The sequence below is a fragment of the Microtus pennsylvanicus genome, chromosome 3 (assembly GCF_037038515.1).
Source record: "Microtus pennsylvanicus isolate mMicPen1 chromosome 3, mMicPen1.hap1, whole genome shotgun sequence".
NCBI classification, from domain to species: Eukaryota; Metazoa; Chordata; class Mammalia; order Rodentia; family Cricetidae; genus Microtus; species Microtus pennsylvanicus.
The window spans coordinates 93,251,697-93,268,468 of NC_134581.1; the positions used below are offsets into that span (position 1 = coordinate 93,251,697).

The 16,772-nt window shown below is 44.1% G+C and overlaps 1 protein-coding gene and 1 non-coding gene across 3 annotated transcripts; one reads left to right on the plus strand and one right to left on the minus strand.

Annotated features, from left to right (window-relative positions):
• Window positions 1–23: 23 nt before the first annotated feature.
• On the plus strand, window positions 24–16,499 carry Acad8 (acyl-CoA dehydrogenase family member 8). 2 transcript variants are annotated; one of them, XM_075966489.1, is made up of 12 exons: window positions 24–201; window positions 3,588–3,740; window positions 4,440–4,540; window positions 6,492–6,661; window positions 7,188–7,297; window positions 7,659–7,735; window positions 8,089–8,226; window positions 12,426–12,561; window positions 12,654–12,751; window positions 13,281–13,433; window positions 14,005–14,107; window positions 15,896–16,499. In XM_075966489.1, exons 3-12 carry the CDS (start codon window positions 4,508–4,510, stop codon window positions 15,946–15,948), a joined length of 1,071 nt encoding a protein of 356 aa, XP_075822604.1. In that variant the 5' UTR covers window positions 24–201; window positions 3,588–3,740; window positions 4,440–4,507; the 3' UTR covers window positions 15,949–16,499. The 2 variants fall into 2 exon arrangements, with proteins under 2 accessions (XP_075822604.1, XP_075822603.1); XM_075966488.1 differs by lacking the exon at window positions 3,588–3,740 and having other exon boundaries at window positions 36–201.
• Window positions 3,828–3,937, minus strand: LOC142847393 (U6 spliceosomal RNA). The gene has a single exon (XR_012910160.1). It is a non-coding gene; the product is annotated as a U6 spliceosomal RNA (small nuclear RNA).
• Window positions 16,500–16,772: the final 273 nt, after the last annotated feature.

A 16,772-nucleotide genomic window follows, 5' to 3' on the forward strand; every position in this document is an offset into this window, starting at 1 on the left:
CTTGATGGACTATAACTCCCAGGGTGCCACGGGGAGGGTCACGAGCTGCAAGTTCTGGCCTGGGCAAGCTGGTCCAGGGATTCAGACTGAGAACAGCTGTGACGATGTTACGGTGTGGCTCCCGGCGCCTTGGCTGTCTACGCTTTGCATTCCGGTCCCTGGCTCAGACCAATCACCGGAGCGTCACCCTCTGCATCGATCGTAAGGCTCGCCTGGGCGAAGGGAGAACGGGACTTGGTGGGCATCTGTACGTGCCCAGGTTTCTGGCTGCTTGCTGGTTCTGGGCTTTGTCTTGACACATACATCCGACCCCTTCTGTCCAGTCCTCAGGTCCCTTGACGGACTCCTTTCTTTCTTAGACCCTGCCCTGTCCTGGGCCCGCTTCCCTCTCCCCATACCAGTCCGGTTCCCCTAACCTGCTTCCTTCCATAACCCAGGATCTGCTCTCAGCACCAGCTCCGCGTGGTCTCTGCCACCCGCTCTTAATCCAGTCCAGTGCCTCGCACCCCCCAGCCCCAGCCCATACATAAAGGAAATTGTTACTTAGGGTGGTTGAAATAGTATCAAGAGATTCTCAAGGTAGCAAGAACCTAAGAATATGGGTGCTGGTCGAGAAAGCTCTCTTCACGTACGTGAATTTCATAATTTATAATCTGTGAGTAGAAAACACTTACACTGTAGAAACTGCTGCAGGAAAAAGAAAGATTACCACATTGAGAAACCCTATCAGAGATTACAAACTGATTGTTTAGGAACCTGGCAGAAAACTTGAATGTAACAGCGTGTGGTTGCCACCCACGCTGATCATGGAATACACAGCCAGTTTTCAGGTTATGTCAGTCACTTAAAATAACAAACAAAAACCCAAAACCACCTTTTTCTTCTGAAGCAATTTTAAAAATGATTTTTATTTACTTAAAATAAGTATCCATTGTTTATGGCAGCATGGCCTTGACGATTGAGAAAAAAATCTATAAAGTACACTAAGGCATAGAAGACTGTTTTCTCTAGAAGATCAGAATCGCTTTTAAAGGCACTGCCCTACTTAGGCAATAATCAAAGTCTCCCTGTTTGACCAAAGCTAGTAAGAGTTTGTCCCAGAAACAAACTAACAAAATGTGAGTTTTCCCGGTAGTTGGTGGTTTGACTTGAGCAACTTAGATTCTTTCACTCCTTTTAAAGAAGGTGCTAGAGTTAGGGACCTAGCTCCGGCAGTTTGCTTTTTAGAGTCAGGGTGTCACAATGCAGCCCAGGCTGTTCTTGAATTTGCCACGTGGAATTCATGATCCTCTGTGACCTCACCAGTGCTGGGTCTATAAACATGGCATTATGTTGGCTTTAATTTGCTATTTATTTACCACCACCTCTATTTTTTTCTCTAAGCAATGTTTTCCTACTGTTGATCATTTCTAAAGTCAACTGTATTTGTTATATAAGAAGAATATGTAGTTACATATTGTATTTACTTATATATAACTTATTTAGAACTACTCTTTAGTTAGAATGAAATTCTAAATTTCTAAGTCTTGGGTTACCTGAACTTGGCTTATTTTAGGAAGTAGCTCTTTATTCTGTCATATGATAAAGAGTTATTAGTATATATTAAAGCAGGATATAGTGGCTCATATCTGTAATCTCAGTACATCAGAAGCATAGGTGGAGGATTATCTCGAGTTTGAGGCAACCTCTGTAGCTTGGGCTACAGTTAGACCCTGTCTGAAAAACTAGAACCAAACAAAACAAGTAACAACAGACTCTATATTGAGCTGTTGCTAGAAGTAAAATTCTGCAGCTCTTCTTTATACCTTAATGTCTTTAAATTATTACCATTTAAGTGTGCATGTGTGTGTGCGTGTGTGTGTGCGTGTGTGTGTGAATGGACCCTATTCATTTTTATAGCACCAGTATTGCTACACAATCCATGCTCTGATATTTGTTGGGTGCAAGGGTATTGGTACTGTTGTTCAAACTTAGGGATTTGCTGGGGCTGGCAAGTACCTACCACGGAAGTATTCCTCTGGTCCCATTTTGTTGTTCGTTGTTTAGTGAGTTTACTGCAACAGGTTTTTTTTCCTCCTAGTACCATGAGTTGGATCCAGGTACTAGGAGAAAAAAAAAACATGCTAGGCAAGTCGTTGGCACTCAGGTGTATTCTTCCTCCTTCTGCAGATAAGCGTTAAACTATGATCTATAGCAGCATTGTACAAGAAAGCATGAAAAAAAATGGCCTGTCAACCTCCCCATAAGGAAACCGTGATTTTTTTTTCTTTTTTTTAATCCCATGCCATATTCCCTAGGGTGATACCCTCAGGTTTCTGCTCTGGGTCTCTTAGGGAAGCATTCTCTAGAATCCTGATAACTATTCTGGAACTCTCTATGTAGGTCCCGTGGGCCTCAGACTCTCAGAGAGGCACCTGAGTGTGGGATTAAAGGTGTGAACCACCATGCTTGACTTACCTTTTTACTAAGAGTGATGCCCACATCTTCCCCAGAGGAACAGACTTTGCCGCCAACACTAATGAGCTATTTCAAAGACTGGGCATAGCTAGCAGGCTATGAATAGAGTAATTCATTGTCAGATTTGCTTGGACTTTTTCTTTAAGTCTACATCTATACCACCCCAGATGTCCCCATCTTAGGTATTCGTCAGTATCATAATGGCCAAAGTTTTTTAGATGAAAGGCCATACCTTAAAACATAACTACAGAGTAGCTGCGTGTCCTCCCCGCCTCCCCCGAGCCATCACCACACCCTCGCCTTTTACTGGGTCTCTAAGTGTAGGCATGTACTCACTCCTTCCTGTAGTTTCCACGCCTGAGTCAGTTGTTCTCACAGTAGAGAGCAGTGTAGGCCTGCCTGATCCGCTCCAGGTTGCTGGGTCTGCCACCCTGCTCTGGTTCCTGGAATTTGTTCTGTCCTCGTTTCAAGTCTTAAAAGGTATCTGCTTCATCTTAGAGACTAGCGAGTTGGTAGACAATTCTGCTTTCCAACTCAGTCCTACCTTCCTTACAGAATGTGGTCTTTGGGGATGAATGTAAAAGTCAAATTCTGTGTTTCACCGCTAGGGGGCCGAGTTACTTATATCAGTGTCTCTCCGTTTCCTCTGAAGAGATGCCTTTACAGTGGAGCCTATGTAAGTTTTATGAGTTCCTAGAAAATTTCCCCATCCTCACTTTCCCAATTTATTCTCCTAAGATCCTTTTATCTCAGTCAAAGAAATAAAGCAGTTACCCAAAGTCATGTCACTAGTGGCTAGGACAGGAACCTTCCTGTCTTAAAGAGTTCAACTTCTCTGTTGGGGATTTAACTGTGTAGAAAGCTTTATTTAAAAAAAAAAAATCAGTGTTATCCATGAGTTGTATGGCCATATATTCCATTGCTTTCTGAGCAGGAAAGCACGCCAAAGTACACAGATTATGATTTCTCAATTTGATGTTGTAAGATGAGTGCATTGGTACAAACAGTGGCTGCTGCCAGATACACAGAGATTGGGTGGAGACTTTTTTAAGGTATTTATGCAGAAAAGCTGGGGCAGCCCATCAGAAAACATGCTATTTGAGGGCTTTTGTGTTTTTTTTTTTTTTTAGTGATGCTGAGCTTGAAAAGGGACATCAATGAGGCAACCCTTTGCTTTGAATTGTCTCCCCAGCTCTTCATTTAAAGAAAGAGTAGATTCATGAGGAAGAGGAGATAAACAATTTTGAAAAGGCAGTTGACCCACCTGAATGAAAGGAAGAATGGTGGGTCAGCAGGCTGACTTTGCGGGGGTAATAGCACCTGCCACTGAGTCCCAAAAGTTGTCCTGACCTGTACATGCACCTGCACACATACACATTCACACACTGAATACAGGAATACAATCACACTTTGTGCAGGGGCCATGCTAATCTTCTCTGTATTGTTCCAATTTTAGTATACGTGCTGCCTAAGCGAGCACTACAATCACACTTTAAAAGGAGTCCCAGTGGTGTTTCATGAGTTAGTATTTGTATGCCTCCTGCTCTCTTACACTTTGATTCTTTTTGCATCTGGTTATTCCGCACTGCTTTCCCTGAGGCCTCTACCTATTTGGGGCTATACCTTTATCTTCCTAACTGGTGGAGGAAGAGATCTCTGAGAATTACCCTTAGGATAATGTGGGTATGTTTAAGTGCTGGAATTATCCCTTATCCACCCGGGAAACTAGTCATGATGCTAGCACCGGGGTCCTGGATGCAGGATGATCACAAGCCTGAGGCCAGTTTAGACTAGAACAGGACACCCTATCTCAAAAACAGAAACAATAAAACGCATAATAAATAGCACCGTTCTCTTACTGTTAGAGGATATGCCTAGGAAATCCTATAGTAGATCTGTCTTCCGCTTTGAGGCATTCCTTGTCAGCAAAGCTCTTCTCCCACTTTTATACTAGAATTGATTATGTCTGGTCCTGTTCACAGCTTCCGTGGGACTAAATGAAGAACAGAAAGGATTTCAGAAAGTGGCCTTTGACTTCGCTGCTCGGGAAATGGCTCCCAATATGGCGGAGTGGGATCAGAAGGTAGGAGTCTTCTTGAGGGTAGATGTTCAGCAAATGCCTTCTGCAGTGACTTATCTCTCCCTCTTTGTCGTCCTAACTGCTCCTGTCCTCCACTCACCAACCCTTACTGCAAGTGTGAAGACTGATGGTAGCTGTGCTTGAGCTTGATGGCAACTTGATACAAGCTGGGGTCATCAGAGAGGAGGAGTCTCTGTTGTGAAAATGCCTCCATAAGATCTGGCTGTAGCCAAACCTATGTGGTGTTTTCTTTTTTACATTTTTTTATTGGCAATTATTGAGCTCTACATTTTTCTCTGCTCCCCTCCCTGCCTCTCCCGTCCCCCTTCAATCATCCCCAAGGTCCCCATGCTCCCAATTTACTCAGGAGATCTTGTCTTTTTCTACTTTCTACTTCTCATGTAGATTAGATCTATGTGAGTCTCTCTTAGTGTCCACATTGTTGCCTAAGTTCTCTGGGATTGTGGTTTGTAGGCTGGTTTTCTTTGCTTTATGTTTAAAAACCATCTATGAGTGAGTACATTGTGAGTGATAATTGTCTTTCTGTGTCTGGGTTGCCTCACTCAAAATAATGTTTTCTAGTTCCATCCATTTTCCTGCAAAATTCAAGCTGTCGTTATTTGTTTCTGCTGTGTAGTACTCCATTGTGTAAATGTACCACATTTTCCTATTCATTCTTTGGTCGAGGGGCATTTAGGTTGTTTCCAGGTTCTGGCTATGACAAACAAAGCTGCTACGAACATAGTTGAGCACAACCTACCTCAAGACCCAGCAATACCACTTTTGGATATATAACCAAAGAATGCTCAATCGTACTACAGGGACATGTGCTCAGGTATGTTGATAGAGCTTTGTTTGTCATAGCCAGAACCTGGAAACAACCTAAATGCCCCTCGACCGAAGAATGGATAAGGAAAATGTGGAGTACTACACAGCAGAAAAAATGACATCTTGAAATATATGAACAAATGGATGGATCTAGAAAACATGCTATTGAGTGAGTTAATCCAGACCCGGAAAGGCAAATATGTGCTCACTCATAAGTGGCTTTTAGACATAAAGAAAAATCAGCCTACAGTTCACAATCCCAGAGAACCTAGGCAACAATGAGGACCCTAAGAGAGACACATGAATCTAATCTACATGGGAAGTAGAAAAAGACAAGCTCTCCTGAGTAAATTGGGATCATGGGGACCATGAGGGAGGGTAGAAGGGGAGCTAGGAAGAAAGGAGGGGAGTGGAGAAAAATATATAGCTCAATAAAAAAAATGAAAAAAAGAAAGCAGGCGAAGCAAGCCATGGGAAGCAAGCCAATAAGTAGCACCCCTCCGTTGTCTCTATCTGGTTCCTGCCACCTGCCCTGCTTGAGTTCCTGCCCTCACTGCTTTGGATGATGAGCTGTTGTGTGGAAGTATGAGTGAAATAAACCCTCTCCTTCCCAAGTTGCTTTTGATCATTGTGTCTTATCACAGCAATACTAACGCTGACTAGAACAGTAGAGACTTTCCCTAGAAGTCATCCCAGACATTATGTAGATGTCCCTTGTCATTCTTAATTTATTAAAGATTTAGACACATATAATATCAAAAGAGTTTTATTGAAACATATTTGGAGAACATGTTAACTGAGACCACTATAAAATAACAAGGGTAGCCGGGCGATGGTGGCGCGCGCCTTTAATCCCAGCACTCGGGAGGCAGAGGCAGGCGGATCTCTGTGAGTTCGAGACCAGCCTGGTCTACAGAGCTAGTTCCAGGACAGGCTCCAAAGCCACAGAGAAACCCTGTCTCGAAGAAAAAAAAAAAAAACAAAAAAAAAAAATAACAAGAGTATTTGAAGTTAAGAGAATTCCTATAATCTACCAGATGCAAACATCCTCATCCCTCTATTGTCCCCTCTAAAAGAAAATCTGTCTCAGGACCAGTCCCTTACTGCCTTGCTCTCTTTTCTGTAGGAGCTGTTCCCTGTGGATATGATGCGGAAGGCAGCACAACTGGGTTTTGGGGGGGTCTACGTACAAACAGACGTGGGTGGGTCTGGACTGTCTCGCCTCGATGCCTCTGTCATCTTTGAAGCATTGGCCACAGGCTGCACCAGCACCACTGCCTATATCAGCATCCACAAGTGAGTATCCATACCCAAAACATGGTGGAGGGCTATACTCACACGGGCTGGTACAAAAACCTGAGACTCAGGAGAAAAAGATGAATCGTGTTGGGTTGATTGTATTTGAGAAACTGAACTGTTACCGGTACACAGTAGGTCTGCAGCTGGCTGCTGGATTTGATTCTGTTGTCTTCTATATGAGAGCTTAGGGGATCAGTCCTGTTGACCTCCCAAGTCCCAGTTTTGGTACCAGCAGACTTCTCCAAACCTCCAGTAATTTGAGAAATAGTAGGAAGTACATTGATCTCTGGTTTTTAGGACTCATTAATCTGAGAAACATCTGGGCCTCAGGTATAAGTATTCCAGTAATGATTTTAAACCAGCCCGTTCCTTTCAAGTTGAGTCTTCTCACTTGTCTCTTTTCCTTTCCCACACTCTCCTGCTTTCATTCTGCTTGGTCGCCCTTTGTTTCTTTCCCCACCCCACCCTTCTCCGCCGGATTCTCTTTTCTGTCTGTGTTTCTGTCGATGCCTTTTCTTGTCAGCATGTGTGCCTGGATGATTGATAGCTTTGGAAACGAGGAACAGAGGCACAAATTCTGCCCACCGCTCTGTACCATGGAGAAGTTTGCTTCCTACTGCCTCACTGAGCCAGGTGCGTTCATCCTCCCTGCAAGTGACACCTAGCAGAGAGGAGCAGAGCCTGTGTGTTCAGTGAGCAACTCCGGCTGTTAGAACGTAGTCCTGCTTATCAAGCATTTGCCTGTGGAGTAGTATAGGTCCCTGGGGCCTGTAGGCCAGACTTCCTCCTGGCTTCACACCACTGCTAACTGGTTTGGTAGAGAGACAGTGTACAAGCAGTTTTTACCCAGTGTGGATGATTCTGTGGCCATGGGATGTTAAGCTAGTGCATGATGACCTATCTGAAGAAGATTTCTAGGATGTGGAACTGTGCTCAGCTGCTTTGATGTCGCTGACTGGCATCTTTGTTTGTTCCCCTTTGGTCCCTACTTCAGGAAGTGGGAGTGATGCTGCATCTATTCTAACCTCAGCCAAACGACAAGGAGATCATTACATCCTCAATGGTTCCAAGGTAAGAGCATGCGTTCCCAGGGCAACCAGGGGCTGTTCCTGCATACCCCTTGATAGCCTTCAGATCCTTTGAGTCTGAGTTAGCATTCCCACACGCGATTACATGCTGGGGAGAGACTCTCACTCTTTATCTTTTCCGATCCGATTCTACACAATGGCACGGATTTTTGTCATTTATATTCTTACAAACCAAAGCCCCGGTTCTGTAGGCTCTGCCAAAGCCATTTACCTTTTATCCCCTTCTGTGCATTATGCCTTTGTTCTGTCATCAGGCATGTGCCAGCGGTTTTCCCAGATGTCAGGTGCAGAACTCATGCATTCGCTGATCCCCATACACCCCCTCTCCACCCACAGGCCTTTATCAGTGGGGGTGGTGAGTCAGACATCTATGTGGTCATGTGCCGGACTGGAGGATCAGGCCCTAAAGGCATCTCCTGCATCGTCGTTGAGAAGGGAACCCCTGGCCTTAGCTTTGGCAAGAAGGAGAAGAAGGTGAGTGGCTACTCAATTGTAAGCAATCCAAACTATGAGTCTCTCTGTCTGTTAGACCAACTCCTGTCCTCTTTCATGGAACGGTTGTAGCTAAAGAAACACACACCTGGGAAAAGACAAACTTTGCCATCTAGTTTCATACGCTGCTACTACTGTTTAGATTCTCTCTCTCTTTTTTCTGTGTCCACTTTTGTTCTGTATTTTTTTTCTCTTTTTCTGTGCTGTATGTTTATGTACATGTGTTGGAAGGGCATTGATGTTGGATGTCTTCCTCAATTGTTCTCCACCTTATTTTTTTGCTCAGGGTCTCCTTTAATTAAATTTAATTATCTTACTCTTCTTCTTTGGCACAGTCTTACTGTATAGCCCTGGCTGTTCTGTCTGTGAGGACAAGGCTGGTCTCAGACTCAACGAGGTCTACCTCCCTTTGCCTTCATGCCTGACCAGGCAGCATCTCCTAATGAACCTGGAACTTACCTCTTTAGTGAGACTGGCTGCCCAGTAAACTCTAGGGATCCAGCTGTCACCACCTTCCGAGCTATACCCGGCTTCCCTTGTGGGTACTGAGGATTGAACTTAGATTCCCATATGCGCAGCAAGCACCTCACCAATTGAGCTATCTCCGCAGTCCTTGTCCTGTATTTCATACTCAGCTTCCATCACTCTATGTTATCCCAAAAAGAGATAAGTTACAAGAGGACTGATGCTCGTTAGAAGTCTCAGGACACTTTTCTTCTCTAAGCAAAAATAAAATACTCATTGACAGCGAGAGGCTGTAGGTGTTTCAGCCATGTAAGAACTTGTTTCCATAAGTGCATTGAAAAATAAGATATTCCTAGGACTAAGAAATCCCATGTGCAGGAAACTTGTGGTAATCTAATTGCCAATAAGATAGAGCTCACTGAGTTTTTCTTTAGGACAGATGATCAAAAGTTGTTGTCCTTGGATTAGGACTTTTGGAGATAAGGCAGATCATGAAGTGACAACTAAACACTCCATGTATCTGCACAGGGCTTCCAGATCTTCCTTCACGATGCTGTGGGCTCTTAACAACTGCCACGAGATTAGATAAAGGTTTTAGCGCCTCCGCTCTTCACAGAGTAACAGGTTATTATATGCCTACAGTGTTCAAGGCTATGTTATCTCTTGGAAGGATACGGAATCTTTTCTAACGAGTCTTTTTCTGTTCTACCAGTCAGCTCTCCATTAATGACATGGAGACTTATTATTAATTATGAAAGCTTGGCTTATAGCTTAGGCTTGTTTCTAACTAGCCCTTATAACTTATATTAACCTGTTTCTATTAATCTGTGTTCTATCACATGGTGTCATCTCTCTTCCATCTTGCACAACCTGTTTCTTCTTCATGTCTCCAGGCATCCCGAAGTGTCTGTATTCTTTCTCTTCTTTTCTCACCCTGGAAATCCTGCCTGTACTTCCTGCCTAGCTTTTGACTGTTCAGCCTTTTATTACACCAGTAACAGCAATACATCTTCACATAGTATCCAAATATCCCACAATGATCCTTAGTCATTCCTAGCCCTGTTTGGACTTATCTGTATGGGATCTCTACAGCTTGGCATGGTGGTGCACACATGATTCCATCATTCGGAAGTCTGGGCCAGGAAGATTGCAAGTACTAGGCCAGCCCAGGCTACATGTGATACACACACCCCAAAATTGTAACAACAAACATAGTTACCTATTTTCAGAAGCAAAAAAGCATTTTGGTGTGTATGGGTGGGGTTGCAGTGAGCAAGATAGGGGCTGGAGTCTTTTAGTTAGCATTTACTTAATATTGACGAGAGCTTTTAACCTTCTATGTATTAACTTTATAGGAGGATAATTATATTACTTTACCTTGGATTTAGTTATTAAGAGGCTTTATATGGAAGAATGAGTTTGTCACTTGACTTCTTCATGACCTTTGTTTCCTACATAAAAGTATAAAGCTGAAAGTTTGTAGGTCCTCTTAGCAAAGTCCTGTTCCAATGTTTCATGTGTAAATAAAAAGGCTGCACTGCTTCACCCCGTTAGCTCCTCGTGAAGGTACCCAGAAACCCAAAGGACCCTCAGGCTCAGCAAGGCAGCTCACGAGCACCGTCAACTATACACAATGCCCGAGCTCCCTCCTTCCTGGAAAATACAGCTTTTACATCATTTCCTGACATAAAAACATGTAGCCAGGCATGGTGGTGCCTGCCTTCACACCAAGCACTGGGGACAGGGGCAGGAGGAACAGGAGTTCAAGGCACTACATAGCAAGTTTGAGGTCAGTCTGGGCTCCATGAGATCCAGTCTCAGAGAACCAAAACTGAACAAATTGGACCGGAATTTGTCCTCTTTTAAGCTCCTGTAGTCTCTACCCAAAGTCTGAAACGGGTTAATTTAAGTTAGAAGAGCAAGGTTGAGTATTCAGCCCATTACCACTCTGTGTGATGGCTCCCTCTGTCTTTCATCTCCTCAAACTGAATACAGACATCTGAGAGGAAGAATGCATGTGAACATTTTAACCTTAAGAAAGTCTTGTCACTAAAGAAGCAAACTATGAATAGCTGCTGCTGCCTCACACCTGTGAGATCTTTAGTGTAAGAAGGATGCATCTTCATGGCTCAGGGGGGGAAAATGCCTGCCACACAAGCAAGAAGTCCTCAGCTTACATCCCCAGTACCCAAGTAAGAAACCAGATGTTGCTGCACACACATCTGCAACGGTGTATGTGGAAATGGAGGAATGAACACAGGTAGATTCCCATAGCTCATGGGCCAGGCAGTCTAGCCAACCCATTTTGAGTCAGTCTCCCAGAGACCCAGTCTCAGGGAGAAACAGAGGAATGTGAGAGGACACTCTGGATGGGGAATGGCCCCATGGGCCTACATCTGAGTCCTGGTCAGCAGTCGGCAGAACTGGATTAGAGGATGTGGCCTTGTGGGAGGTGTATCACTGGAGGTTGGCTCTAAGGTCCTAAAAGTCATTCCTAGTTAGCGCTCTCTCTGCCTCATACCTTTGGACCAGAATGTAAATTCATGACTGTCATAGACTCTAACTCCTCTGGAACTGTGAGCCCCACATTAGATGTTTTTTTTAAAGTTGTCTTGGTCATGGTGACACCTCACAGCAAAAGAAAAAAACCATGACAACCACCGGACCGCAGACATGAAAACAGAGAAAGTAAGATATGCAGAAGGGAAGAAAAGTAAAAAGCCCCAAGGCAAAGGTAAATAAAAAGAAACAGGTTAAGCTAAAAGAGCTAGCCAGGACTGAGCCTGTGTAAGGATGAGCATTCAAAACTAATAATAAGTCTCCATGTCATGACTTGGGAGGTGTCTGGTGGAATCTGCGACAGAGGCTGCATTTCAAGTGTTCTCAAGTTTTTCTGGGCTTACATTTGACATATCCAGAGATGTTCTAGTAAGACATTTTTCTTGGAGAAACAAAACAAAAAACTTGTATTTGTGGCATTTGCTAATTCAATGGCTGTTTTCAGACCACCACAAGTAAGATCATAGAATGCCAAGTCAGAAAAAGGAGCGTAATTGGCTGACGCACGTTGACCGTACATTACCGAGTCTCTCTGCAGCTAAACGTTAGATCAGGGCTCTCTAGTACACTGCATGTCCTTTATCTTATCTGCTTACAGCACTAGACCTTTGAAAGGGGAAGTGTGCTTATTGTTCACAGCCTTTAAAAGTAAACTTTTCGTGCTTGCCTTGTGTGCTCACATATACTAAAAGTAAACTTTTCCAAAAAAAAATCTCTTTTAGAAGTTGTACTCATAGAGACAGTAAAACTGAGGATGGATCTGGGCCTTATCCATCAGGAAGTGAGAAGTGTTTGTAGATAGATTATGCAAAGTCGATTTGTGTAATACATTGCACTGTGTTAGCCAGGCATGGTGACTCACACCTAACAATCCAGGGCCTTGGAACCTGAGGTAGGATGAACATACTACAGGTCAGCCTGGACTACAGAGTAAAAAAAAGACCATGTTAAAAAAATAAACAAAACACCGCTTTTCTGAATATAAGCATCTTTCTAAGTGTTGATAAATCTTCACATCTGAACTTTTTTTCTCTATTTGGTGTTCTTATGGGCTTAAGTGCCAGGGTGCTGGCATCCATTACAGGCTTCTGTCCACAGGGAAGTCATCCCTGCTTGGGGAATCGTTGGGCAGCCACCCAGACCCTGATTTTTGCCAGGTGGGGTGGAACTCACAGCCAACCCGAGCAGTGATCTTTGAAGACTGCGCTGTCCCTGTGGCCAACAGAATTGGGAGCGAGGGTCAGGGCTTTCTCATCGCCATGAAAGGACTGAACGGCGGAAGGATCAATGTTGGTGAGGCCAGAAAGGAGTTGGGGAAGGAAGGCAAGGGCTGAGGCTAGCACTGTTGTTCAGGCTCAGATGATGTCCTTACTCCTCCCCTCCAGCATCCTGCTCTCTTGGGGCGGCTCATGCGTCAATTATCCTTACCCAAGAGCACCTCAAGGTCCGGAAGCAGTTTGGAGCGCCACTAGCCAGAAACCAGGTAAGACAGCTAGGTTTGGCATTTGTACTCTGTTGAGACCTTCCCTTGGGCCCCCATTCTTGGCGGGATTGGGTGGGACTGATATCCCATGAAGAACTTTACAATGTCTTAATCAGAATGTATGTTGTACATTTACCTGTGCCTTTTTTCAAGAGGCAGTAATACCAAGGTAAACAATGCAGGCGTCTCTAGAAGTGGCGAGAGACTTTGATGTGCTTGGAAAAGGCTCCTAATTTGAGATATCTATGCTTATGTGTGTGTGGGGGGGGGTGTATGGATGTGTGCCTGCATGCAGTTGTATGTATGTCATAGTGTGGATGTAGAGGTCACGGGATAAGTTTCAGGTGTTGGTTCTCTCCTGCCACCCACGGGATCATCTTGGTAGAACTCAGATTGTTTTATCTATGAATGTGTATTGCTGAGCCAGCTTGCCAGCTCAAGCTGTTTTATCAGTGGTTCTAGATTAGATCCCAGATGACCTGTTTAAATCCATGTGGCCTTTTTGGTTCATCCTCTGTTGTGGCTGCAGTACCTGCAATTCCAGTTAGCAGACATGGCCACCAGGCTGGTTGCCTCTCGGGTGATGATCCGCATGGCAGCAATGGCTTTGCAGGAGGAACGGGAAGACGCAGTGGTCCTGTGCTCCATGGCCAAGCTCTTTGCTACAGAGGAATGCTTTACTGTAAGTGACAAGTCTCCTGGCCTTTCTGACAGAAGACAGGAAGAGCTGCTCTGCTTAGGGACTTTGAGAGGAATGCGTCAGCTATAGAACCCTAACCTCCTGAGGCACTGAAGGAATCACTTTGGGGCTTAAGGATACAAATGAAATTTGTGAACGACCTGCAGTCGAGCTCTCCCTGCTGCCCTTGTGGCCTTCTCCATGACATTAACACGTCAGTAAGACTCTGCTTTCGGGTATGTTCTTGGTAAGGCACAGAGCTGTTTCCACGCTGAGACTGTATTGTCACTAGGGGGCACCTGGACTTCCTATAATAAGTCATGGGGGCTGTAGACAGCTTTGCCTCCAGAACAGCCTGAAGAAGAAAGGCAGATGTTTGTGCCTTGTTTGACTGGTTCAGTAGGAGGATGGCCTTCGTGTCTGACTATTGCGAATCTGGAGCTCCTCTTGGGCCCCGTTCATTCTCTCGTCCATGTATAGCAGACTGCCAGACTAAGGTTTGGAGTGGGGAGGGGAGCCAAGTACTCCACAGGCTTCCTGAGACCAAAGACATCTATTCCCTGTCTCCCAGCAGATCTGCAACCGGGCTGTGCAGATGCATGGGGGCTACGGCTACCTGAAGGATTATGCTGTTCAACAGTATATGCGGGACTCCAGGGTCCACCAAATCCTAGAAGGTAAAACTTTGCAGAGTTGTTCTCCTGCTACGCTTTCCCCAACCTGTCTCAGTACTTCTGAGCTGGGATCCTGCCAGGCCCTCTGTCTTTTTCTCAATTCTTCCTTTCCTCAGCCCTCCTCTGAAATTGGTCTGCTGCTACATCAGAAAACACTCTAAGCTGGGAGCCAGGAGATTCTGCTTTATGCTCATCACTTCTTTTGTAGATTTCAGAGAAGGTTCAACCCCAGCTAGTATATGAGCAGTCTTGGAAAGTGCACTGGTGATTATTTTGTCCTGTTGTAAGACTGACCTCAGGGATCCTGAACCCCCAAACAGTAGTTTGGCAGCCACATTATCTAAATGTTATCCATGTCAGTATTGCTAGTGGTGTTTAGTAAAGTTACCAGCATGTGGATTTTATCTTCAGACATTGGTTGGGCAACTGTGAGAGCTATCAGTCAGACACAGAGTGTGCCTTCCACTCAGTATCAATGCATGTGCCCGGAAGTAGCATCGCTCTGTCCCGGCTAGTGTAGGCAGCCAGAGCTGTTACAGGATTGCAGACACGTGGGATGGAAGCTTCTCTTGTGTTTCTTGGTGAAACAGTGTAGGGGTACTTTATTGGGGTCACAGAAGTCTGTAAGGATTTGCTTCCCTGCCTTCAAAGGGTTCATGTCTTAGCTGAGTGGTCACTATAATCTTTTTCTGGAGGACTTACAAGTAGGCTGCTGGGTCCCACCATCAGAGTTTCTGCTTCACTGGGCCAAATGAATGCTGGGGTCACTGATGTGGAAACAGACTGGGCCCCACTGTCCCTGTCTGAGTTCTGATCCTACAGGACTGCTTCTATCCGAACTGGAACTCTGACCTTGATTTGCCTTAGGCCTTTACAATGAAATTAAACTTCCAGAGTTGTTTTTTTGAGGGAAAATGTTATCCTTTTGTGAGGAAATTTAGATTTAGCTTTCTTTGAGATTGTGTGATTATTGGTTTTGCAAGGGCTTTACTTTGTATTTTGTTTATACTGAAGGCCACTATCAAAAATAAAGTGAGCTGTTAATTCCCTCCTTCAAGGTAAATGTTTTATCTTATGCTTTAGTTTTCTGGTTACAAAAGATATGTGTACTGCTGAGCCTATAAAATATACAAAAAGTAAAAGAAAAAATGACTCCTGTTTCTACATCTAGGAGATATTTATAATTTTGTTGTTAAATTCTTTGAACTTTTTTCTATCCTTTTGCAAGTATGACTAAATTTTAAAAATTAGAGTCATACTATTTTTCTTTACTTGTTTAATACAGTCATTTTTGTCATAAGGAGAGATGTTTAAAAATGTCAATATTATCCCACTGAGCCAGCAAGATGGCTCATTGGTAATGGTACCCACTGTCAAACCTGAAGTCCTGAATTTGATCCCCAGGACCCACATGGTGAAAGGAGCAAAGCAGTCCTGCACACTGTCGTCTGACCTTCACGTACACACCATGGCATGGCACACCCACACACATACACACACTTGCACACACAATAAATACATGTAATTAAAAGAAATCACTGGGTATGCTGTTGTACACCTGTAATTCTAACACTGGTGAGGGCAGGAAGGTCAGGAGTTGAAGGTCATCCTCAACTATACATCTGGTTCAAGGACAGCCTGCGCTACATTAGACCCAGTCTCAAACCAACAGCAAGTGTAAATACTGTTTCTTACACTGTCATTGTTTGGTAATTACAAAAGAAGCAACGGTTACAGTTTAAATCCATGGCTACCCTCTTCCTACTGAATCCTTCATTGTTCCTCTTGCAGGTAGCAATGAAGTAATGAGGATACTGATCTCTCGAAGCCTGCTTCAGGACTAGCTCCCAAACTGGAGACTCTAGCGTGGAGTTCATGCGCAGCCACAGTCAGTGTTGAGTGAGTGCTCATACAGGCTGTTCAATTGCTAACGGATCCTGCCGTACATCGAAGGGGCCGTGCTCGTCTGTTAGAGGACCTGAACGCTCAGCAGCAATGCTGGCTCTGAGATGGGAACAGGGTTCTCAGTAGAGCTGGAAGGGCCCTGAGGAGCCATACCAGAAGATCTGCCACCCTGCTTTCCTCGTTCTGGAAAGAAGCAGTCAGCACTGTGGCTTGGATCCACATGATGTACGTTTTATTAATTCTTGACCTAGGGTCTGGCTACTTCAATGAAGTGTTTCCTGATTACAGAGGCAGTGTGGGAGGCAAGGGCAGCGGACAGCCTGTTTCTTTCTGTTCTCTGTTCTGCACCGATGGTGTCTCAGGACATCAATCCTGAACTCGGATCATGATGAAGTGAATTATCTGGGAACCTACTGCTAAGCTATGAGTTGGGGTGTACCTTTGCTCCTGCTACCACATAATAAATGTCAAGGGCTAAGGTTATTTGGAACATTTGGATTTTTATATGGGCTTTTATTTCCTCTTTTTGGGCTGCTTATCTTTTTAAATACTTTTATTAACATTTGGTAAATAAAATCTACCTCTTTGCTCTGCCCTTCAACTATAAATTAAACTATACTTGATCCAGTATATATTTGATTCAGTATTCCATTGGATTTGGGGATAATTATATTAATTCAGTATTTAATTGGATTTTGGAATAATTAGGAATCTCTCCTAAGGCAGTTTGTCTTTTAAAAAGTACATCTTTTAATTAGTAATT